Below are 24,189 nucleotides of genomic sequence, written 5' to 3'. Positions count from 1 at the left end.
GCATCATGATTAGAAACAAAGGGCATTATTCCTGTTTGATACATGGAATATTATGCTTGTGAGCAACTGAGTTTAATTAAAAGCTTCAGAAGTCTTTGTTGACAAGATAGCAAAACATTTAAACTGGAATATTGTCGAAAGGATCCCTAGTTTATCCATTGTGATTTTAGTTCTGCGTTCTACTAATTGGTGATTTTTTTCCCCCTCTCCCCCCACCCCCTCCCAGAGAGGCATTCCTGTGCTGAATCTCGAAAATCTCAACCAGTTTCCATCTGCTCCTCTTCCTTCGTTAAGCGGGACACCATTTACTTTGCCTACTTCAGTGCCACAGCAACCTATGATATCGGTGCCAACTGGTACGAATATATCTACGTCTGTTCACGCAGGCCAGTCTGTGGTAGGAATGAACCTTCCTGTACCAGTGGGTGGCAGCACAACCCAAGGTTCCAGTGGTTTTGTGGCGTCTTTTCCTGGCAATCAGGTAACTATGAATATTACTCTTATGCAGCAATTTTTGGGTCAAGAAGTACAGTAAAGCATAATGGTACAAATATAGTGTAAAAATACATAATTCTCCAAAGAAGTACAATAAATTATTAACCAAAACAAATAGTAATTATGAGATTGAGAGCTGGTTAGGAAAGTATTATAAATTATTAGCTAAAACAAGAAGTAGCACTGAGATTATCATCCCTGACTCCCTGTTACCATGGTCGTAACTATAACAATATGACAGGGCATCTTGTCTGCATTCAACATTCTCAACCCGAGAACAATCCCCTCTGCAAACCACTGCACCAGCGATAATAAATAGAAACAAGAATGGAATTAAGTAAAACAAAAACAGTTCAGTCACTCAGCTGACTCTCAAAATCCATAAAAGTAACCTACAAAAAGAGCAGAAAGGAGAACTTGTCATTTTTAAATGGAGAACCAGGGAATGTAGGGATGAGAAATCGCGGTATAACCAATGCCGGAGTGAATTCAGAAGGTTTTTTTCTCCATCCTGCCTTCGTGCCATTTCTCCATTTACTCCTCACAATATTTTAAATAGACTCCTGAATTGTCTTCTGATGGATGATACAATGCAAATTAAATCACTGGTGGAGCTCCGAATACTAACTGGCAACTTCTGATAAACATCTATATTCCAGCCAACAGTTTTTCATGCCAACTTGTTGGCTGTGCATCCTGCCCGGAAGCTGTTGTCTTAGGGATGGGATACAGTTCTGCAGGTATTGGCAGCCATGCTGTATCTTAACCAAATGACTATTTTCCTATGTGAGCTACTTGCTCGTGAGGTATCCTTCATGACTGAGCCCAATTCTGTCCTTGCTCAGTCTTCACATGCGCGCATGCACTTTCCACTTGTGCAGTGATTAGAAGCTGGGGGGATCTTGCTTGTCTTTCTCCATTCCTCTTCCACACCAGTGTATGTTTTGTTCTGCAATACTTTTTCTTTAAAGCTTTCTTGCATTTAATTTTTTGAGCTGCTGTAATTACCCGTTATGCTCTGATTTGTTTTAGCAAACATATGACGCAAGCAATTGTAAGGTTGTCACTGAGAAATGCTTGACTATTTATTAAAAAGTGTTGATTGTACTGATTAAAAGACTGGAGATCAACATTTCCAAGTGTAAAATCCTGTCTTTAAACATTGGCAGACTAAATGTATTTTTCAATGGGACCTAGACATTTTGCTCCTGCAGATCTTTCACAAGCTAGCCTCTCACGAAAACTAATGTTTGTAACTGTTAATTGAACTGTCACGCTTTCCCATAAAGTAAACGGAGAGCAATTTTCAAAAAAAAAAATGAGTGATGATTGACTGGGGCAGCACGGTAGCATTGTGGATAGCACAACTGCTTCACAGCTCCAGGGTCCCAGGTTCGATTCCGGCTTGGGTCACTGTCTGTGCGGAGTCTGCATATCCTCCCCGTGTGTGCGTGGGTTTCCTCCGGGTGCTCCGGTTTCCTCCCACAGTCCAAAGATGTGCAGGTTAGGTGGATTGGCCATGATAAATTGCCCTTCGTGTCCAAAATTGCCCTTAGTGTTGGATGGGGTTACTGGGTTATGGGGATAGGGTGGAGGTGTTAACCTTGGGTAGGGTGCTCTTTCCAAGAGCCGGTGCAGACTCGATGGGCCGAATGGCCTCCTTCTGCACTGTAAATTCTATGATCTATGACTGACTCACTGGCGAGTGAGTAAAGTCATTATGGTTCTTATGACAGCTCTTTTGTGTTCAATATGTCAGTGACTTCCATTAAATTAAATATCTAACTGACCTGGTTAAAAAAGAAAATAAAAGAGTTGATTCCCTGACATCACAATTGGAATGCTAGTTTAGGAATATGCATGCCAGAATTTCCTGGGGTTTTAAAAAAAAATCCAGTCTGGGAATCAACCCTTTTTTAAAAAAAAAAACCAGGATAAAAATATTGAAATAAAAATGTACAATGCTGTTTCATTACCATCTTAGAAGAGAAAAGGCAGAACAGAACCAGTGCTAACTTGTCATTTCTCTTTGCTATGTGTTTCAAGCATTTTCTGCTACTTTCCCAACATCCTGTGGTTTTATGCCATTTTAAAATTATCTTTGCCGATGTCAGTACCACTGCCTCTTTAGCATCTAATTTTGACTTTTAAGTGAAATCTTGCAAAGAATTCACTGTTGTTGCACATTAACACTAAGTTACTCATAACTATTATTTGCCTTTTAGCTAAAGCATATAAAAGCAAAGAGAAAATGCTGGAAATTCTCAGCAGGTCTGGCGGCATCTTGCAGGGAGAGAAAAGAGCTAACGTTTCAAGTCCAGATGACCCTTTGTCAAAGCTAAAAGACAGAGAAAGTGGGAAATAGTTATACTGCGGAGTGAGAATGAAAGATGAGTCATAGCCACAGATACCCAGGGAAACGGGGTGCTAATGGCCACAGAAACCAAGGGGAAAGAGTACTAGTGGCAGTCCCCAGAGAGATCAAAAGGTGTGAAAGTTCAAACTAAAAGGTGTGAAAGAGAAACTAACATCAGAGGGTAAACTGTGACAGATGTAGATGTGGGGGGAGGGGGAAGCAAAGGGGCGAAAAGGTAAGGAAAGGGGGGATAGGATAGGGGGTTAAATATATATAAGGAAAGACAAGAAAGAAAGAAATGGTAAAAGACAGTTAAAATAAAATGCAATGTAGCGCCACCAAAATAATCATCAATGTACCGGTAAAGGAGTCGCGGGAGGGGATCCGGGTAGGCCTGGAACAAGGAATAAAAAGGCAAGCGTAGCTTATATAAAGCATATATGTGGGAATGATAGTTACAGGTAAATGTAACTAGTAAATGTAATTCATGATATTCAAAAAAGGTGTGCAAGTCAGAGCAATAGCAGTCAGTAACTGAACAAGTTTTAATAGATTAAAAAAACTAAAACTGCCCCTTTTTCCAGGCTGCAAAATCTGATGACGATGATTTCCAGGATTTTCAGGAGGCACCCAAGCCTAACACCAATGACGATGCATTCAAGGGGTTCAAGAATGAAACTTCTGGAGGTCTATCTAAGACATCAAGCTCACACGCCACAATCAGGTTTGAACTATTGGCACACATAGTTATCTGCGTAATTAGATCAAGCCGGGTAAAATACCATTTGCCAGTTTGGGAAACTGGACAGCCTACCAGTGCAATAGAAATGTATGTAGAGGGCAGCGCAGTGGATAGCACTGCTGCCTCATGGCACCAAGGTCCCAGGTTCGAACCCGGTTCTGCGCCACTGTCCATGTGGAGTTTGCACATTCTCCCAGCGTTTGCGTGGGTTTCGCTCCCACAACCCAAAGATGTGCAGGGTAGGTGGATTGGCCACGCTAAATTGCCCCTTAATTGGGAAAAATGAATTGGGTACTCAAATAAAATAAAAAATAAAAGAAATGTATATAGCGCAGTAAATTACTTTGGGTGACGGCAGTATACTTGCTATAATGCATTATCAACAAGGCTGGCAAAAACGAAATGGTGTAGTGCAGAACATCTACATTGATTTCTTCACACTTTTGATAGTTTAGAAAATTACACTAGATCTGAATGGAGACTGGCTTTCTGAATCTCAGATTTAAATATAGTGAAAAGTATTGGTAAAATGTGAGCTCTACTGACTAATGTTTGCGAATATGTTGTCGAAACCTATGCCTTTGTCAATTTGGGCTGGTGGTGTTTTTCACCCCAATTGAAATTATATTGTCGCATTGAGCCAACAAATTTCAAATTTGGATAAATGCCCTTTACTTGATGTGTTTTTGATCAAATGAGGAATACGTTCAGAATTGAATTAGCCATTGCTAATGATTCAAGTAAAATACCAAATGATTCCTCTTGGTTCCAAAAACAACAAGAATATTAGCTGTGCGGATATATCTGTGCTGATTCAATTGCTGACTGCTGGACAAAAATAAATACCATTCATTTTCCCAACATAGTTTAAAAGGTGGGATAGCTAACTCCCACCCATTCATATGTTATTTAATATCTTGGTTATTGCTAGAGACCTGGAGCTGTTTTAGGATTAACTTTTGTTGATCTTAACTTTCCCCCTGCAAATGGCGATGTATTGTGGTATTGCAGATTTTTCTTGTTTTTGAGAAATATTTCATTGAGGTTAAGTACTTGGCTCGCAAAAATATATAATAATGCTGCCTAAATTTAGACTCTAATACTGCAGCGTAAAATGAGCCATGGGACAACTGTTAACGTGCTTCATTAATATCCAAAACTTGACAAAACCTGTCTCTGTAGAATCAGAATAGAATCATAAATGAACAATGGATATTCTGGGTAATGAGGTGAAGGTTATCCCCGCTTTGTTAAAATGAAGCATAGAAAGGCACATGGAATGTGTTAAGGAAGGATTTTAAGTCATCACCTTTTGCTCACCATTTTAATAAAGGAATATTGTAGCTGTGGTAAACATTTCCTTCCAGCAAAGATAAAAATTGTAAAGCATTTATTATCACTGCCTTTTTTGTTTTAGTTTGATTTAGTCAAATTTTTCTGAATCCTGATATTGCAGTAATTAGCTACATCCCCTTATTCTGACATGAGCATTATCGGTCATTGATTTCTTTTGCCAAAAAGATGTGTGGAGACTTGTATTTCCTTTAACTTTTTGCCGCATGACAGCCCTCGCCTTTCAGTAAAATAAATGTCTTTTTGGGGGTGCAGAGTTTTATTTGTGGAAGTGAAGGGTCTTCCTCTAATGTTTTACGGCATTTGAAAGACACCTGATAAGTTCTGCATATTGGATTATAGGCCATAAATGAAGAGTTTCATTTGTACCATTAACGAGTGCCTGTAATTATAAATTCAGAAAAAAATTACATACCTCAAGCTCTTCCGGCACAGTGATGTTTGAGATAATTTTATGGGTAATTGAATTCTCTCTTTCAGTGCACATACGTTACTGACTCCAATTTCAGGAACTTCTGCATCTTCAGTGGACAAATATGCAGTCTTTAAAAACTTGACGGAAGACAAACCTACAGAAAGTTCTTCATTTGCAGGTACAGTGGACTGTCTTCTGGCAGTGTCTATATTTTATTCCAAAATTGTAATGAGTTTAATTATTCTCTCCAGATTACAGTGACTATATATAAGAAAGGGAGCATGCACCTACCTGTCCATTGTTTGCATTTTTAAATTCCTGAATGTATGGATTAGAATAGCATGCGCATCAACTTTCTTCAAATAAAAAAATTAATATTTTTCTTTATAAGTGTGATGACATTTGCTTAGTACCTCCAGTTTCATATTCTAAACTAATGAAATTGGCCTGTCAGAAAATGTCAATAAAAGGTTGAACAAAAAAAATTGTTTTCTTCCCCATAATATGCTTTACTAAAATAGATACATCACTAGATTTTATATATTCGTGCTTATTTTTTGTGAAGCTGTTGTCCTGTTTCTTCCCCTTTCTGCTCCTCCATAGACCTCATACACTACCCAGTACTTCAGGCCACCCTGGCTCCCACGTCACTGCCAATGATCAGAAGGCACATGAGAGATGCCTCGTGAAGATATCTTTCCAAAAGAAAAGAAGGAAAGAGCTTGAATTTTTATAGCACCTTGTATGTTCTCAAACACTTATTGCTAACAAAGCCCTTTTTTAAGTACGCACACTCATTTAAGGCAGGAAAGCTGCCAATAAAATTGTGGGGATCCCACAGCAATAGTGAGATAAATTACCACATAATCTATTTTTGGTCTTGTTGACTGAGGGATAATTAATGACGAGGAGAATTCCCCTCTTTTAATGATCTCTTTGGATTTCTTTACTAGTCATCTGAGAAGGCTGATGAGACCTTGTTTTAATATCTCATCTAAAAGATGGCCCCTTCAATAGTGAGGTCCTCCCTCAGTACTGCTGAAGAGTTGGTGTTTAACCAGAAGTCACCAAACCATAAACCGGGGTGTTATTGGTTGGCCGGTTGAAAATAAATTCTAAAGAGCAACACCACCAGGACTGGGGTGACCCGAGGGAGAGAGAGACGATTTATAGAAGTGTACCTTGTTGATGATAATCATGAAACTCTGATGTGAAAGCTGTTGTTGGATAGGACACCTGACCTTCCCTTTGGGAGTAATGAACAGCATATGGTGGAACTATCAAGAAGAGTCATACGGACTCGAGATGTTAACTGTGTTTCTCTCTCCACAGATGCTGCCAGACCCGCTGAGTTTTTCTAGCAGTTTCAATTTCTACATTGTGGAACTGTGTAGCTACATAGTGCCACATTTCTGCAGGGAATGATGCAAATGCCTGTGGCCGTGTAAGACGTGCCTTTGTTGTATTAAATGTATCATTCTATTTGAAGTATATTACTGTTTAATTTGCATTAATTCTGATTTGCAATCATACTAATCCCTGCAGTGCAGAAGAAGGTTATTCGGCCAATCGAGTCCGCACCGACCCTTGGAAAGAGCACCCTACTTAAGCTCAAGTCCTATCCCCGGAATCCAGTAACCCCATCTAACCTTTTGGACACCTAAGGGGCAATTTAGCATGGCCAATCCACCTAACCTGCGCATCTTATCGGGCAGCACGGTAGCACAAGTGATTAGCACTGTGGCTTCACAGCGCCAGGGTCCCAGGTTCGATTCCGGCTTGGGTCACTGTCTGTGCGGAGTCTGCACATCCTCCCCGTGTGTGCGTGGGTTTCCTCCGGGTGCTCCGGTTTCCTCCCACAGTCCAAAGACGTGCAGGTTAGGTGGATTGGCCATGCTAAATTACCCGTAGTGTCCATAAGGGTTGGGAGGGGTTATTGGGTTGCGGGGATAAGGTGGAAGTGAGGGATTAATGTGGGTCGGTGCAGACTCGATGGGCCGAATGGCCTCCTTCTGCACTGTATATTCTATGTAATCTATGTAATCTTTGGACTGTGGGAGGAAACTGCAGTGCCCGGAAGAAATCCACGCAGATACGGGGAGAAAGTGCAAACTCCACATAGTCATCTGAAGTGGGAATTGAACCCGGGTCCCTGGAGCTGTGAAGCAGCAGTGCCAACCACTGTGCCACCGTGCTGCCCATATTGTGTTCAAGTAAAAGTTACAAAAGTGAAATTGTGTTGGTAATTCCCTTTTTTAGATTGTTAAGCTTGATTATATTAGTTTATGGTTACCCCATGGGAAGTGTAATACTGACTTACAGCCAAAATTACAACTTCCAAAGCAAGGGTGACTCCCAAAATACTTTGGTCCAGGTCCCTCTCTGGTGAGGAGCCTGCTGTGGGGCCCCAATGTATCTATTTTTTTGTTTGTTTGTGTATGTGTACTCATCATGGGGAGGGATGTTAACACTGGGATATGGAGCTGCCTACTTTTCAGGCACCTATCATCACTTGCACGTACCAATTTGAGCTGACTCCACGACATAACCATGAACACAAAAAAAAGAGTTCCCAAGAATATTTTGATGAGCTGGTGAAAGTGTGAAATTTTCAGATTAACGCTCACACTTCAATTATTGTGAGTGTAGTATTTCAGCAAAGGAAACCTTTTGCACCGAGTTGTTATTTTAGCACATTATTGTTAATAAATGTGTTGAGAAGATTAACGGTTATTTGAATATATTATGACTGTCATTTCTTTTAGATTTTGGCGACAAATACAGTGTTTTTCGGGAACTTGGCCAGAGTGCAGAGAATAAATCCTCAGGTGAGTGGATATATAGCAGTGTGTAGGATTACCCATGCATAAGTTAGCTGTGGTCTACAGAGTGTTATAGATTCCTTTATATGAAAGGCATAGTTTTCCAAAGAAATGGAAATACTCACATGTTTAACCTACGTAGATTTACTGGTTACTCTACAAGTGCAATTAGTAACAATGCATCTCAATTGGCTTTCATGTTGACCCAGAGTTGCGATGCTATTAACGTTTAATGGCGATGATTCCGAATATTTCCCGAACAGTAATCAAGCAGCAAAGAGACAGTGACTTGATGGGTCACCAGGGAGAAACGTGCAAACATGGACACACAACCCCCTCTCCAACCCCACCCCTCCACAAACCACAGCCTTCTTTTTGGCAAAGGCAGCGTTTTTAAAACTTTTCCCCTGGGACCCACTTTTATCAACAAGCCAACCTTTGCGACCCATACCAGCTGGCTTCCACTTGCCTTTAATGCGGCAGGTGAGCCTGCCTGGTCCCCACGATCTCACTTGCTTTCTCATTCAGTGTTACATTTCTGCTCAGGACTTCAGCTGATGATTTAAGTTCTCACTGCATCCTTTGAAAAAGAGGTTTGTCCTCGAACTCATGATGCCTTTGAAGTTTGAGGGTTTAAACTCTAATTTGTTAGTACTTCCATGCATATAACACACAGGGGCGTTGCATCCAGATTTGCATTGGCACAATTAACAAAGCCACACCTCAAGAAATCATCTTTATACTGCTTTGTTCCCGATTTCATTTTTTTCTTTGTTTCTAACGATCCATTTTAAATTCATCAAAATCCTGTTGCCTTGCTCGCTCGCGGCTAGAAAATGGAGGACTCTCTCTACCATGATTTTGCACCAAAAGCATGTTGGTCAGTGTACGTGCCGGGCACATGACCTCTCTGCCGCCGCTTCTGGCTGGAAGACTGCATCGTTTCATTTAAAAGCTGGTTGTGGCTGACATTCTGAATTTAAAAGCCGATCGTGGCCGACATTCTGAATTTAAAAGCCAGTCGTGGCCGTTGGGCACTTCTCTCCCGATCGGGACAAACGCGACCAATCCCTCCACCACCCCTCCGACACCCGCCCATGGACTCACCCGTGGGCCACGACCACAGTTTGAAAAACCTTGGACTAAGGTTTGGGATATTCGGTTGAGCAGCATGCTCATGTTGGACTTCCCCAATTCTCCTAACCTCCTGTCCCATTGTTTTCTAATTCATTCTTGCAATTCAGAGAAGTTAATGGCCTTCATGCAAATCAAAATAAAGTGCAAGAACTGGTAGTTTGTGTCAGTATTGCCCAGATTTCCAGTTGATTCGGCTGATCTGTTTATATTTTAAATATTTTTATTTGTACATTTAATTGTCTTGTTGCAGTTAAAATAATTGTAGAATAGGTTATAAAAGCTAAGCTGTTTAAGCATTTTGTAGTGTTTTATTTTCTGCTTTTTTCCCCTTTGTTTTATATGCCTCTTTAAAAAGTAAATTGAGTGGGATCCAACAATATCTCCATATTCAACACACTACATAAAAAATTATTTCTGCTCTCGTCTATTAGTGGATTCCCTTTTGGGAGGGAGGGAAAGGTGCAGAGCAAAGATACTCCCAGTACAGAAAGAGAAATAAACGAAGAGTGAGCCTTGCTGAGTTACTATTTTGCACCTCTTCTTTTTAGCTTGTGAGTTGCATTATCAAAGGTGCTACTCTCACTGGGCACAGATTACCGTATCTACCTTATACAATTGGGGAATACGGTGGAGTGCATTTGCGGAGGAGAAAAGAAACATTCACTTTGTTGGCCCAGGTCAAAGTGCGCTATGATCACATCAACTTACAGGAGGAAACTATTACTCCATAGAAGCAAGAAATGCAGAAACAGTAATGATTCTGTTCTTTTGAAGAGGGAGCTGGAAATTAAACCGCTTAACCAAAATATATCCAGGTTATGATATTTTCATTAGTTTTATTAATTTCTTCGCACTGAGGGTAACTTGATCATTGCAACTTAGCAAAAATGCCATGGAGTTTTTTTTAAATTTAAAATTTGCAGTCACTGTTATGGGCCCAAGGAGTCACAATGAGGCGCAATGAGTGCACTGTGCCTTAGCGATGATGTGAGCCTGAAGATTTGCAACTGTTTCTCGCCCTAGTGTTTTTATTGAGCAGTCATATTTTGACAAGTGATGGGCCATTGAAAATATGTACTTGTAGCTTCTCTGATAGGGTTCCAATTGGCTTCTGTCTTCCACAAATTAAGGAGTATGAAATCAATGTCCCTATATATTAATTCACTGCTGGAAAGGCACATTTGAGTGGTGGGTGAGTGCTACTAACAGTAGTACTTTGTTTGGTTGAATGGTTATTTGACAGTCCTCGTTAAGGATCACAAATGAGATATGGGTACTATGGTCAGGTGATGATAGTCCATTGCATGAGATCATTACTTTTAGAAGGAAAATTAATGTTTTTAAAAAAAAAAAAGGGAAAACATTGGTATTTTTGTGTTTTTTTTCCAGCTCTTGATGTGGTCTTGAAGTGGCTTCAGACAAAGTATGGTGGTCTTTTTTTAAAAAAAAAAAACTACCTCAAATTGCCAATGTATTTCAGACTGTTAGCAATAAGTGTCATAGAAGGAGAAATCGTAGAGATTGAAAGCCAATTGACTGGGCCAAGAAAGTGGATAGTTACTCTCAAATGCAATACTCTGAATTAATAGACTCCATCCCCTTTTCACCCCCTCTTAAAAAAAATAAAAATCTTTCAAATGAATTACTACAATATTTCCAGATAGTAAAGTGAAAAATTCAAACCAGATAAAGTAACCAAACCTTTTCCTTAAAAAGACAAAAGTAAATTAAAATGTTTGCCACTACACTGCCATGTGAGCAGAATCCAATTTGTGTGTGGGCTGAATAGTTACTTAGCAGAATGCTGCCACGCATGCACCATGGGAAATGTCCAGACCATTTACCCATCGAAGCTGGGTTAAAATTCTCACTTTCTTTTTTCCAGATTTACAAAATGGCCCTAATTTGGGCCAGTTTGGTATTTAAATTTGGTTCGTTGACCATCCCTCTTCCCTACAATGAGAAATTAAATGGTGGTATGTTCAATGCAGGGTTTTACTTGGCAGTGCATGCTTGGTATGGGTTGGTGCTTTGGTCGTAGTTACTAACTTGAAAATGCTTGTGTTTGTGTGCTGTGAAAAGTGAAATATAGAATTCCATTCTTAACTGCTGATATTTTGTCACTGAAAAGATGTATGTTTGCAGGGGAGGGATTTGCAGAAGTCAAGTCACCGGGGAATGATGATGGATTCACAGACTTCAAAACTGCAGACAGCATTTCACCAGTAGATTCGTCAGAGAAAGCAAAGACGTTCACTACAGCGTTTCCTTCTGTGCCATTTCTTCAGCCACAACTGCAACCTGTAACACAACCTAAAGACTCTTTCAATCTCACGGACCTTTTTACCTCTGTCAGTTGCACTGGAGAGAACAAAACTGTGTCATTTCCACCAGTTTCTGTGACATCATCCATTAAATCATCTGTATGTGTTGCATCATCATTGTCCTCACTATCATCTGGTACTTTTTCTTCAGCCAGTAGTAAGACTGATGGTGGAACTGATGACTTTGGGGACTTCAATCTTTTTGGCGTAGCAGCCAGTACTTCATCGGGTGGGGGATGGGGTCAGGATGAATTTGCAGATTTTATAGCTTTTGGCAGCTCCAGCACCACAGGACCCTCTGAACAAAAGTCAAATGATAAATATAGTGTTTTCAGGCAGGAGAAGAATGATGGCTTCACAGCATCTTTTGATGCCTCACTTGGCATAGCAGAAGGTGGACAACAGCCTTCAACCACCACTGTAGACAAGTATGATGTATTTAAACAGTTACCTGAGGAGGGTTTTGTGATGGGCTTTGAGGAACAAAAAGACAATTCCTCCCTTTCTCAAGAGAAGAATGAGGATGACTTTCCAGTTACCAAGTTGTCCCTTGCATTCAGCACCTCGGACAAGTCTTTCGTAGATAAACTCTCTGCTTTTAAACAGGCAAAAGAAGACTCTGCCTCTGTTAAATCTTTGGACCTTCCTTCGATTGGTGGGAGCAGTATTGGTAAAGAGGACTCAGAAGATGCCTTATCTGGTCAGTTTGACATGAAGTCAGCTGAGGTTGGTGGTGATTTGAAGCATGTGTTGTCTGACAGCTCGCTGGATTTGCCACCTGTCATTGGTCAGCCGCCTCCTGTTACAGGTGAGGAAATGGTTCGATTGATCTGGTAAATACAGCCAAATCATCTGCATACTGCGGGTACCTTTCTATAATGCCGCACCAATGATTTACCATTTATATATGTAGCTGTCCATTCTGCACAATCATGGCTGTTGGGAATTGTTTTGTTTGCCTCTGCTCTCCAGTGAGTATAATTATATTCAATTGTTAACTATAGTGGAGAAATCCAATGAATGCCCTTGGCTTATAGTTATCATCAGGCAACTTCAATTGTTAGGGTACATACCTTATGTCCACTATATTGTCATCGGTTATCATAGTTGAACCATAGTTGTTGTCAATATTTTTTCCACTTAAAATGCAACGATTGTTTGTTCAGTATTTGGAATTAATGGAATAATCCAAATGGTGTCACACCTTTCTGAACAGACACCTACATATTCAATTAATCCATTGTGGTATCTCGATAATGGACAATTCCAGAGAGAGTGACATTTGTAGTCAGCCTGAACGGCACTGGGTTAGTTGCATTATTTTATCTGTGCCCTTTTGACCAGTATTATAAATTTCTGTTTCCACTTTATTCTTTTGTGGACAACCACATCCCACAGATGCTGCCAGACCTGCTGAGCATTTCCAGCATTTTCTGTTTCTATTTCGGGCTTCTAGCAACCACAGCATTTTGCTTTTGCATATTCAATAGTGATTGCTTATACAGAAAGTAACACGGTGCCTTGACATGGTGCCTAGTTTTAACTGCAATTTTCTTACAAGGTTGCGAATAACTCTTTTAATTATTGTGAAAGGGGCACTATTATTGAAGGCCAGTGTTGTTTATATTTCTAGACAGTTGTTTCACATTACTTTCAAAATGTTGTCGGGAATAAAGAACTTTGGCCTTAATTCTAGATGTAAGAAATCTAGATTTGAGTTTGCCTTGTGTCACAATAATTAAGCACTGTCTGGTCAACTAGCAGACTGGACAATGGGGGATGAATGTGCCAGTAACATGTAAATAATCTGCTGTACAAAAATGTGTTCTAACAGGGTTTATGAGTGGTGGGTCAGGAAAGATTTCCAGCTCTACTGACTGGTTTAACAAACTCCAGGCTTGAAAACCGAGCCTGTGAGTGTGCCCACAATATTTCTCTACTTCCCTTTCAAAACATCTGCTTTTGTTAACTAACTTAATGATATGGTGTTAAAAATGTGCCAGAAATTACAATACCCTGGTCACTAAATACAGAGCCCGTCCACTATGCCATCCATATAAGGATGACATACCAGACTAAATTTGATGAGTGGTGATAGTGTTGGTGCATATGAAAGATAGTAAGTACTGGCCGAGGTTATCGCTGAAGGCCTTGCCTTCTCAACCTTGCCCCTCGCCTGAGGTTTGATGACCCTCGGGTTAAATCATCGCCAGTCAGCTCTCTCTCAAAGGGGCAGAGCAGCCACTGGTCCTCGGGGACAATGCCGACTTTCATGGATAATGGCGAATTTCAGGTACGTATCAATGCACATTATGTGTGACGTTTAAAAGGGCCTGAAATTAGGCTAAGCTGAGACGAATACTCTTCAAATCGACTGCCCACAGTGCAGAAACTCTGCTGATCTATTGCCCTCTTACAGCAACATGGGGGTAATGCTTGTACAGTGTACCATAATACCAATAGCAAGCATGAGGGGTTTCTTTCAGTTTCAGAATGAAGGTTTTTCGCTGTGAAGCTAAGTTGGGAGAATATTGAATTGGTAAGTATAATGTATTAAAACATTAAAACATTCCTCCACTTCTTTAATTTGCAAGAGCACGCCAACAGTTAAAATACTCGATTGTATGAAAGTGTGCAGCTGCAGAGGGAGGCTCATGTGAAATTGTCCTAATTAGCTGGGAACATTCATACAGTGGTAATGGTTCGGTCGAACTGTTCATTTGAGAATTTCTTTACATTTAAACTGCTTTGCAATGATCAGAATTAGAACTCTGACTGTTGTTGAATAGAATTGTAGGCATGGGACCGGTATCCGTGCATCTGAGAAAACGAAATGTGCACCAACATTACTCATCATATTTAGTCTGGTATGTTAGTGTTGTGTGAATGACTTGAAGAAACAGATTCTCAGCATAAGAAATGGGAGCAGGAATTGGCCAAGTAGACTTTGGAGCCATTCAATAAGTTCATGGCTGAAATCCTACCTCAAACTCCACTCACTTTCCCACGTTGTACCAATACCCCTGGTTTGCCTTAATCTCAGAATCACACCCCTCTCAATGAAGACATTTTTCCTGACCTCAGTCCTAAATTATCCTGTCCCTCATTCTAGACACCACCCAAAGAAATTAACCTCTCTGCATCTCTCCTAACAAGTGGTCTCAGAATCTTGTGTCTTTCAATGAGATTATCTGCTATTCTTCTGAACTGTAACGAATATGGCCTACTCTACTCAATCTTTTTTCCCAGATCAGCCCAGGAATCATTGCAGGACAAATATGTTCTTCCATAGGTCTGGAGATCAAAACTGGGGGCAGCACGGTGGTGCAATGGTTAGCACTGCTGCATCATGGCGCAAGGTCCTAGGTTCGATACGGGCCCCAGGTCACTGTTCATGTTGAGTTTTCACATTCTCCCTGTGCCTGCGTGGGTCTCACCCCCACAACCCAAAGATGTGCAAGGTAGGTGGGTTGGCCACACTAAATTGCCTCTCAATTGGAAAGTTTTTTTTAAAAATGGAGATCAAAATTGTGCACAATACCTACCCTGGGCGTGATTCGAACAAAGACAATTACAGCGAAACTTCCTTACTCCAGTATTTCAACCCTTTGCAATACAGCCCAACATACCAGTTGTCTTCCTAATTGCTTGATGTACCTGCATGTTACCTTTGTGCTTTCATTGAATTCCTACAGTACAAAAAGAGGCCATTCGGTCCATTGAGTCTGCACCAACTTTTCGAAGGCAACCCTACATAGGCCAACTCCCCTGCCCTATCCCTGTAACCACCTTACCCGCACATCTTTGAAATGTGGGAGGAAACTGGAATCCACATAGACACTGGGCGAAAGTGCAACTCCACACAGTCCAGTCACCCAAGGCTGGAATCTAACCGGTGTCCCTGGCGCTGTGAGGCAGTACTGCTAACCACTGTGCCACTTTTGTGTAGAAGAACTTTGAAATCCCTTTTGAGCATCAACATTTAATAATTTCAGGGGCAACACGGTGGCGCAGTGGATAGCACTGGAACTGCGGTACTGAGGACCTGGGTTCGAATCCCAGCCCTGGATCACTGTCCTTGTGGAGTTTGCACATTCTCCCCATGTCTGCATAGGTTTCGCCCCCACGACACAAAGATGTGCAGGTTAGGTGGATTGGCCATGCTAAAATGCCCCTTAATTGGAACAAAATAATAATTGGGTACTCTAAATTTATTACAAAAAAGAAAAAAAACATTTAATAATTTCACATCATTTAAAACAATGAATATCTATCCTTTCTGCCAAACTGCATTACCACATTTCTCCACGTTATACGTTATCTTCACACATCCTAATGTATCTACATGCCTTTGTAGATAGTTTGTATCCTCCCCAAAGCTTACTTTCCTATCCAGCTTTGTATCATCAACAGATTTTGATACATTATATGTAATGTTGGATACATTAGAGGGCAGCATTGTAGCACAGTCGTTAGCACAGTTGCTTAACATCTCCAGGACCCCGCGTTTGATTCCCATCTTGGGTCACTGTCTGTGCGGAGTCTGCACATTCTCCCTGTGTCTGCGGGGGTTTCCTCCGGGTGTTCTGGTTTCCTCCCACAGTTCAAAGATGTGCGGGTTAGGTGGATTGGCCATGCTAAATTGCCCTTGTGTCCAAAAAGATTAAGTAGGGTTACTGGGTTACAGAGATGGGGTAGAGGTGTGGGCTTGAGTAGGATGCTCTTTCCAAGGGCCGGTGCAGACTACTACCTAACTTAAGAGGTGACTGTCTCCTGGATCTGCATTCAGGTAGCCCTTCCCCTCCATGATGCACCTCAACAACTGTTCCTCAGAGTCCAGCTCAACAACCCGGGAGCTGAAGTTCCTTGAGATGCAGACATTTACTCCAGATGTGGTTGTCCAGGTTTGCAATACAGTCTGAAATTCCCACCTGCTGTGTTTGCAACATAGCACTAGCACTACCATCCCTATCTAACCTTGTTTCATTTATATAATTGATTAAAGTTTATGTCTATATTCAACAGGCTAATAGTTTTTAGTACTTGAAAGAATTACTTGATCTCATTTCTTATATGTAAATTAACAAAAATGTTTACCGATAACCTAAACCAGTACAAATTTTGGAGGCACAAAACAGCACCTCCTCCAGCCTCTTCCCCCACTCCCAACCCCGATTTCTATTCTCTCCAAATTCTCTTTATGACCACTCTGTGACCAGACAACCAAGGTATTTAATTTTTGGTGCATCATTTATGTTATTTTGCGTTATGTTGCCATTGTCATAGGTCATACACCTCTGTACAGTGACTCAGTCAGTTAAAAGAAACTGATGTTTGCATGTAGATGGGGGTGGGGGGGGGGGGGGAGGAGTGGGGGGGTAAATGCAGTATTAACAATTGTTTATTTATTTTGTTGTTTTTGTGGGGTCTAGCTGTGCACAAATTAGCTACAAAATGACACTTGACTACACTTCAAAAATGATCAATTGGCTTTGGAACACAGGGCATAATAGGTGCTATTCTAATGCACCCTCATTTTCTGTACAATGTATTTCTTTAAAAATCGCTTCATTAAAATCAGTATTTGCCTGCATTGAATAAAAAAGGTGGGCTGGAGGTAACGTTTCAGAACTCCACCTGAGCTTTTGGTTGACTAGTGCCAGCAAGAGCAGCTCGGGGTGACCGTTTCTCCCTCTTACATTTGAAACATTAATTTCTGGCTGATAAATAGTCCCAGAGATCATCTCAGAGAGACAGAGCTAGGGCATTCTGCATTGTTTATTCCATTATTCAAAACACATCAAAGACCAGCCCGGTGGTATGATTTAACTTCTACACCTTGCTGGCAATTCCAAAAGTGCCTCAGTGAGATAACTCATCTGTATTGTGGTCATAGGTAATGCAGCACTAACCTTTTATGTTAATGCAGTCATAGCAACTAGATTACACTTCCACCTATTCGCTTCTTGCAATAAAACACCATTTATTTTTCCAATATTTATTAGCCAATAGATTGACTTATCAGTCAGATTTGATAAGATCTATTAAGCCTTTGTGGCATGGAAAGGAAAGGTGCTTTTATTTAAAATGTATGAAGATGCTGGTCAAAATGTTGTTTATAAGCAATATCTGGTTTTATTGCATAACCCTTGATGGCATTCCACCTCCCAAATAATTTGTTTCGAAACCTGTGATTTAAAGATGAACAGAATTTAGAGCCAATGTCCTGTAGTCTTGAGATAGTCCAAAAATAGAGATCCTCATCACTTTTCAGTGAAGAAAACTTGTTTTACATAGAGATTAAAAACAAATTAAAATGGGATGCTTTTCTTAAGAGATTTAAGCAAGTAGATTCTTACGGTTGTAATGGAGACTAGAAAAAATACAGAAAATAGAGTTTACAGGGGTTGCTTTTAGACACCGTTAAACACGAGGGAATAAAAATATTTATTATGTTGTGGTCACATTTAAAATGGAGATTAGGTTCATGGCCTTTTGCTGGATGCAATGCACTCGTGTTTTGTAACAACTTCAGTGAAGTATTTTCCTGGCACAATGCTTTTTTTGCAGTTTGAAAATAATGCCAATTACTATGTTGGAGATTGAGTGCTGAGGGTTATTCGAAAAGATCTGAATGTTGCACTTTCTGTACTTCTCAGATTATTTAGCCCAGTCATTTGGGGCGGGATTCTCTCCTTTCCCGGCGGGATGGAGTGGCGTGAACCACTCCGGCGTCGGGCCGCCCCAAAGGTGCGGAGGAGTCCGCACCTTTAGGGGCTAGGCCTGCCCCAGAGTGGTTGGCGTCCCGCCGGATGGCGTGGAAGGCCTTTGGTGCCATGCCAGCTGCGGCCGAAGGGACTCCGTCGGCCGGCGGGAGTCCGCGCATGCGCGGGAGCGTTAGCGGCTGCTGACGTCATCCCCGCGCATGCGCGCGGGTCACCTACGCATCGGCCATGGCGGAGGCTGATGGTCGGCGCGTAGGAAAAGAGTGCCCCCACGGCACAGGCCTGCCCGTGGATCGGTGGGCCCCAATCGCGGGCCAGGCAACTGGGGGCACCCGTCGGGGCCAGATCAGCCCACCCACGCCGCCAGGTCCCGCCGGTAAGGGACCTGGTTCAATTTACGCCGGCGGGACCGGCATAGCAACAGCGGGACTTCGGCATCTCTGCATCTTCCTTAGCTCACTTTCCCACCCAATTTTGTGTCATCTGCAAATTTGGAGATATTACATTTAGCTCCCTCATTAATGTATATTGTGAATACCTGGAGTCTCAGCACCAATCCCTGAGCTACCCCACTAGTCACTACCTGCCATTTGGAAAAAGACCTGTTATTTCTTGCTCTTAGTTTCCTGTCTGTCAATCAGTTTCTGTCCATCTCAATACACTACCCCGAATCCAATGCACTTTAATTGTACATACTTATCTCTCTGTGGGACTTTGTTGAAAGCTTCTGAAAATCCAAATAAACCTCATCAGCTCTACTCGTTACATCCTCGAAGAATTCTAGTAGATTTATCAAGCATAAATTTACAGTGACTCTCTCTGATTCTGCCTCTATTTTCTAAGTCGCTCTGCTATAAAATCTTTGAGAATGGATTCTAGAATTTTCCCCACTACAACGTCAGGCTGACTGGTTTCTCTCTGCCCCCATTTTTAAATAATGAGGTTACATTATCTATCCTCCGAACTGTAGGAACTGTTTCAGCGTCTATAGAATCTTGGAAGATGACCACCAAAGCATCCACTATTTCTTAGAGCCACTTCCTTAAGTACTCTGTGACATAGATTATCAGGCCCTGGGGATTTACCAGTCTTCAATCCCACCAATTTCCCAACACCATTTCTCTAAAAATATTGATCTCCTTCAGTTCCTCCCTCTCACTAAACTCTGCATTCTCCAACATTTATGGTATCTTATTTGTGTCCTCATTTATGAAGACAGAACCAAAGGACGTATTTACTTGTTAAGCCATGTCTTTGTCCCCCATTATAAATTCTCCTGTTCTGACTGTAAGGGACCTACATTTGTCTTCAATCCTTTTCTCTTCACATACATATAGAAAATTTTACAGTCTGTTTGTATTTCCCTGCAAGCTTACTCTCTTACTCTATTTTTCCCATCTTAATCAACCTCTTAGTCCTCTTTTGCTGAATTCTAAACTGCTCCTCAGACGTGTTTTTCGTAGCCAATTTGTATTCTTTTTTTCATGGATCAAATGCTATTTCTAATTTTCCTTGCAAGCCATACTTTGGCCACCTTTCCCATTTTACTCTTGTGTCTGACAGGAAAAAATAAAGACTGCAGTTCCCCTATGCGCTTCTTGAATGTTTGCCATTGCCTATCCATGGTCATCCCTTCAAGTAACGTTTCCCAGTCGATCATTGCGATCATCGCACCTCATATCATCGTTAGATTCTGCATCCTCGGCTCATAATCAACCATGTCACTCTCCAACGAAAGAGAAAATGCTAGAAAATCTCAGCAGGTCTGGCAGCATCTGTAGGGAGAGAAAAGAGCTAACATTTTGAGTCCGATGACTCTTTATGTCAAAGCTAACAGACAGAGAAAGTGGGAAATATTTATACTGTGGAGTGAGAATGAAAGATGAGTCATAGCCACAGAAACCCAGGGAAACCGGGTGCTAACGGCCACAGAAACCAAGGGGAAAGAGTGCTAATGGCAGTCCCCAGAGAGAACAAAAGATGTGAAAGGTTAAACAGCAGGGAAACTAACATCAGAGGATGAACTGTAGATGTGGGGGGAGGGGAAGGGCGAAGCAAAAAGGAGAAAGGCGAAGGAAAGGTGGATAAGATGGTGGGGGGGATTTAAATATATATTAAGAAAGAAAGAAATGGTAAAAGACAGTTAAAATGAAATGGGATGAAAACAAATGGGCCGAGGTGGGATAGGGCTGATCATCTGAAGTTGTTGAATTCGATATTCAGGCTGGAAGGCTGTAGCATACCGAACCGGAAGATGGGATGTTGTTCCTCCAATTTGCGTTGAGCTTCACTGGAACATTGCAGCAGGACAAGAACAGACATGTGAGCATGGTAGCAGGGTCTTTTGTTAAAATGTCAAGCAACAGGAAGGTCAGGGTCCTGAATGCGCACAGAAATGTACATGGGAACACAATCACCTAGAAGTTCCCCTCCAAGTCACTCAACATGCTGACTTGGAAATATATCACCTTCACTGTCACTGGGTCAAAATCGTAGAATCCCCTGCCTAACAACACTGGGTGTACCTACACCTCCCTCCCTCTCTCCCCCCCCTCCCTCCCTCTCCCCCCCCCCTCCCTCTCCCCCCCTCCCTCTCTTCCCTCCCTCCCTCTCTTCCCTCCCTCCCTCTCTTCCTCCCCCCCTCCCTCTCTTCCCCCCCTCCCTCTCTTCCCCCCCTCCCTCTCTTCCCCCCCCTCCCTCTCTTCCCCCCCCTCCCTCTCTTCCCCCCCCTCCCTCTCTTCCCCCCCCTCCCTCTCTTCCCCCCCCCTCCCTCTCTTCCCCCCCCCTCCCTCTCTTCCCCCCCCCCTCCCTCTCTTCCCCCCCCCCTCCCTCTCTTTCCCCCCCCCCTCCCTCTCCCCCTCCTCCCTGCCTCTCCCCCTCCTCCCTCCCTCTCTTCCCCCCTCCTCCCTCCCTCTCTGTACCTACACCAAGCCCACATCTCTTGAATGAATAAAAAAAAAACTGGATCAGCTACATGAATACTGTGGCTACAAGTGAAAGATCAGAGGTTGGAAATTCTATGTAAATTTTAACTGCACATCACCTGCAAAATAATTTGTTGTTTAGAAGCTAGATGTAAATGTGTGATTTTGTGATCAATGAAGCTTGCAGCCAATGGCCTCAAGCCTGAGGTACTATTAAAATAGAGAGCCTTGTCACTTTTATTGAATCAAACTAGCTTAATGTGTAAAAATTAATAAGAAAACATCCTGGCTCCCCAAAACCTTTACACCACTGACCAGCACAAGCCACGAGTGTGATGGAACACTCTCCAGTTGCCTGGATGTATGTAGTTGCAACAACACTTGAAGCTTGACATCACTCCAGAGAAAGTAGCCGACTTGTTTGGCACCTCATTCACCACCGCATTCAATCCCTTCACCTGTACACCAAGGCTGCAGTGTGTACCAAGTACAAGATGCACTGCAGCAACTCGTCAAGACTTTGACACTCCCAAACCCACAACCTCCAACACCGAGAAAACCAAGTGCAGCGACCCTTGAGAATAGCGCACACTTTTCAAGTTCCCAATCAAGTCCTGATTTGGAAACATACGGTTCTTCCTTCATCTTAGCTGAGCCATAATCCTGGAACTTTAAAAAAATTCTTTCAGGGAATATGAGCATCACTGACGAGGCAAACATCTCTAATTACACTTGAGAACCTGAGGGTGAGCAGCTTTCCTGAATCGCTGCAGTCATATGGTGTAGGTACACCCAGTGCTGTTAGGAAAGGACTTTCAGTTTTTTGACCTAACAGCTCTGTGGCTGTACCTTCTTGAGAGAAAATGAGGATGGACAATAAATACAGGCCCGTGCCAGTGACGCCCACATTCCAAATGATAGCACGCAAATTTTTGTTTCAGAAAATAGTGCAACACACTTGATACACTGATGGTTGTTCGAAAGTGCTTTTCTCTTAAATTGTGTTCCAACCCCTGCAGAGTAATTGCTGTCATTCTCTGAATTGTTATTAATATAAGGGGTCAGCACGGTAGCATTGTGGATAGCACAATTGCTTCACAGCTCCAGGGTCCCAGGTTCGATTCCGGCTTGGGTCACTGTCTGTGCGGAGTCTGCACATCCTCCCCGTGTGTGCGTGGGTTTCCTCCGGGTGCTCCAGTTTCCTCCCACAGTCCAAAGATGTGCAGGTTAGGTGGATTGGCGATGCTAAATTGCCCATAATGTTGGGTGGGGTTGCTAGGTTATGGGGATAGGGTGCTCTTTCCAAGAGCCAGTGCAGACCCGATGGGCCGAATGGCCTCCTTCTGCACTGTAAATTATATGAAATAAGGATAGGCAGCAATGGACACAAAAAAATCTGAACGTTTCACTGTACTAAAGGACAAGTGTAGTGCAGTGTCAAGGGAGACGGTGGGAATATTTGGATGACACCTGCAAGAGTGCATTTGTTACAATCCTTTTTAAGAAAGAAAACCTGTCGGCTTTGCCCATTCTGGCTTGTGTGTGACGCCAGTTCAACATTAATAGAATTTGACTCCCAACTGCTCTCTAAAATGGCACTGCAAGTCGTGACAAACTATAGATGAGTTAGCTAGAGATGAATTATAAATCGTGGGCAGCACCGTAGCATAGTGGTTAGCACAGTTGCTTCACAGCTCCAGGGTCCCAGGTTCGATTCCCAGCTTGGGTCACTGTCTGTGCAGAGTCTGCACGTTCTTCCCGTATCTGTGTGGGTTTCCTCCGGGGGCTCCAGTTTTCTCCCACGGTCCAAATATGTGCAGGTTAGGTGGATTGGCTATGCTACATTGCCCTTGGTGTCCAAAAAGGTTAGATGGGTTACGGGGATAGGATGGCGGTGTGGGGAAAGGATGGAGTTATGGGTTTAGGTACGGTGTTCTTTCCAAGGGCCGGTGCAGACTCGATGGGCCGAATGGCCTCCTGCACTGTAAATTCTATGATCTATGAAATGTCAGTCTTACCAATGATATTTGTATCCTGAAAATGAATTTAAGAATTCTGAGGTGTAATCTGGTCACTTCAAATGTCGGCAAACTGAGTTTCTCATATATTTATGTTAAATCTTCAGCCTTTCATTAGATGTAGTTTTTGATGTATGGAATGACATAGTTACAAATAATGAGCAAATATACATTCAGTTGGGTGGAAGGAAGTTTACATTGGTGTAAGGAAGTTCCCATTTATCTATGAGCTTTGACAAAGATTCATCCAGACTTGAAATGCTAGCTCCCTTCTCTCTCCAAAGATGCTGTCAGACCTGCTCGAGATTGTCCTGTAATTTCTGTTTTTGACCCGTTTATCTTCATGGAATTTTGCCACACTAGAGCTAATGCCTCTTAAAACATTATAGGTTGCCTGTCGTATGTAACACCACATGTAACGACAAGCATTTTGGCTCAATTTGAATACAGAAGTCAGTTTTACACTGTCAGCTTTTGGAATTTTTGTCTATTTAGGAAGCATCTTGAATCCATTCATATTAGAATTCTGGGAGATAAATTCAGATACGTGAGATTGAATCCACAATATGCAACCTGGAGAATGTGGATTAGATTCAGATGAAACATTTGTCCAGAATGGTGCTTCCTATATGCCATATCAGCTTTAAACAGTGGAGGTTTGTTAAGACATTTCAATAAATGTTGAACCGTAATATATCGGGATGGTGTCATTCATGTGAACTGAGTGAAGGTTAGCTCCTAGGTGTCCATATTTGGAAGAAAGTTGGGGAGCTTTGAGTGGCAGCTCAATTGCCAAACTCTGGACATGTTTGTGGGAGGACCAACAGTCAAGCCTTTGCCTTCCTGTCCAACTGGGAATTGCCAAGGCGTCGGCAGAA

The 24,189-nt window shown here is 42.1% G+C and overlaps 1 protein-coding gene across 6 annotated transcripts in view; it reads left to right on the top strand.

Annotated features, from left to right (window-relative positions):
• The window catches only part of synrg (synergin, gamma), a 131,270-nt gene that overhangs the window by 35,222 nt on the left and 71,859 nt on the right, over positions 1 to 24,189 (top strand). For all 6 annotated transcript variants that reach the window (XM_072469679.1, XM_072469676.1, XM_072469674.1 and 3 more), the window contains 5 exons: positions 227 to 481; positions 3,436 to 3,575; positions 5,427 to 5,539; positions 8,127 to 8,189; positions 11,466 to 12,452. In XM_072469679.1, coding sequence (XP_072325780.1) covers positions 227 to 481; positions 3,436 to 3,575; positions 5,427 to 5,539; positions 8,127 to 8,189; positions 11,466 to 12,452 — 1,558 coding nt within the window. The remainder of the gene's footprint in view (positions 1 to 226; positions 482 to 3,435; positions 3,576 to 5,426; positions 5,540 to 8,126; positions 8,190 to 11,465; positions 12,453 to 24,189) is intronic.

Source organism: Scyliorhinus torazame, chromosome 12 (genome assembly GCF_047496885.1).
Source record: "Scyliorhinus torazame isolate Kashiwa2021f chromosome 12, sScyTor2.1, whole genome shotgun sequence".
Lineage (NCBI taxonomy): Eukaryota > Metazoa > Chordata > Chondrichthyes > Carcharhiniformes > Scyliorhinidae > Scyliorhinus > Scyliorhinus torazame.
Note: the sequence above shows the minus strand (reverse complement) of the source record. Positions and strands in the feature narration are given on the sequence as shown.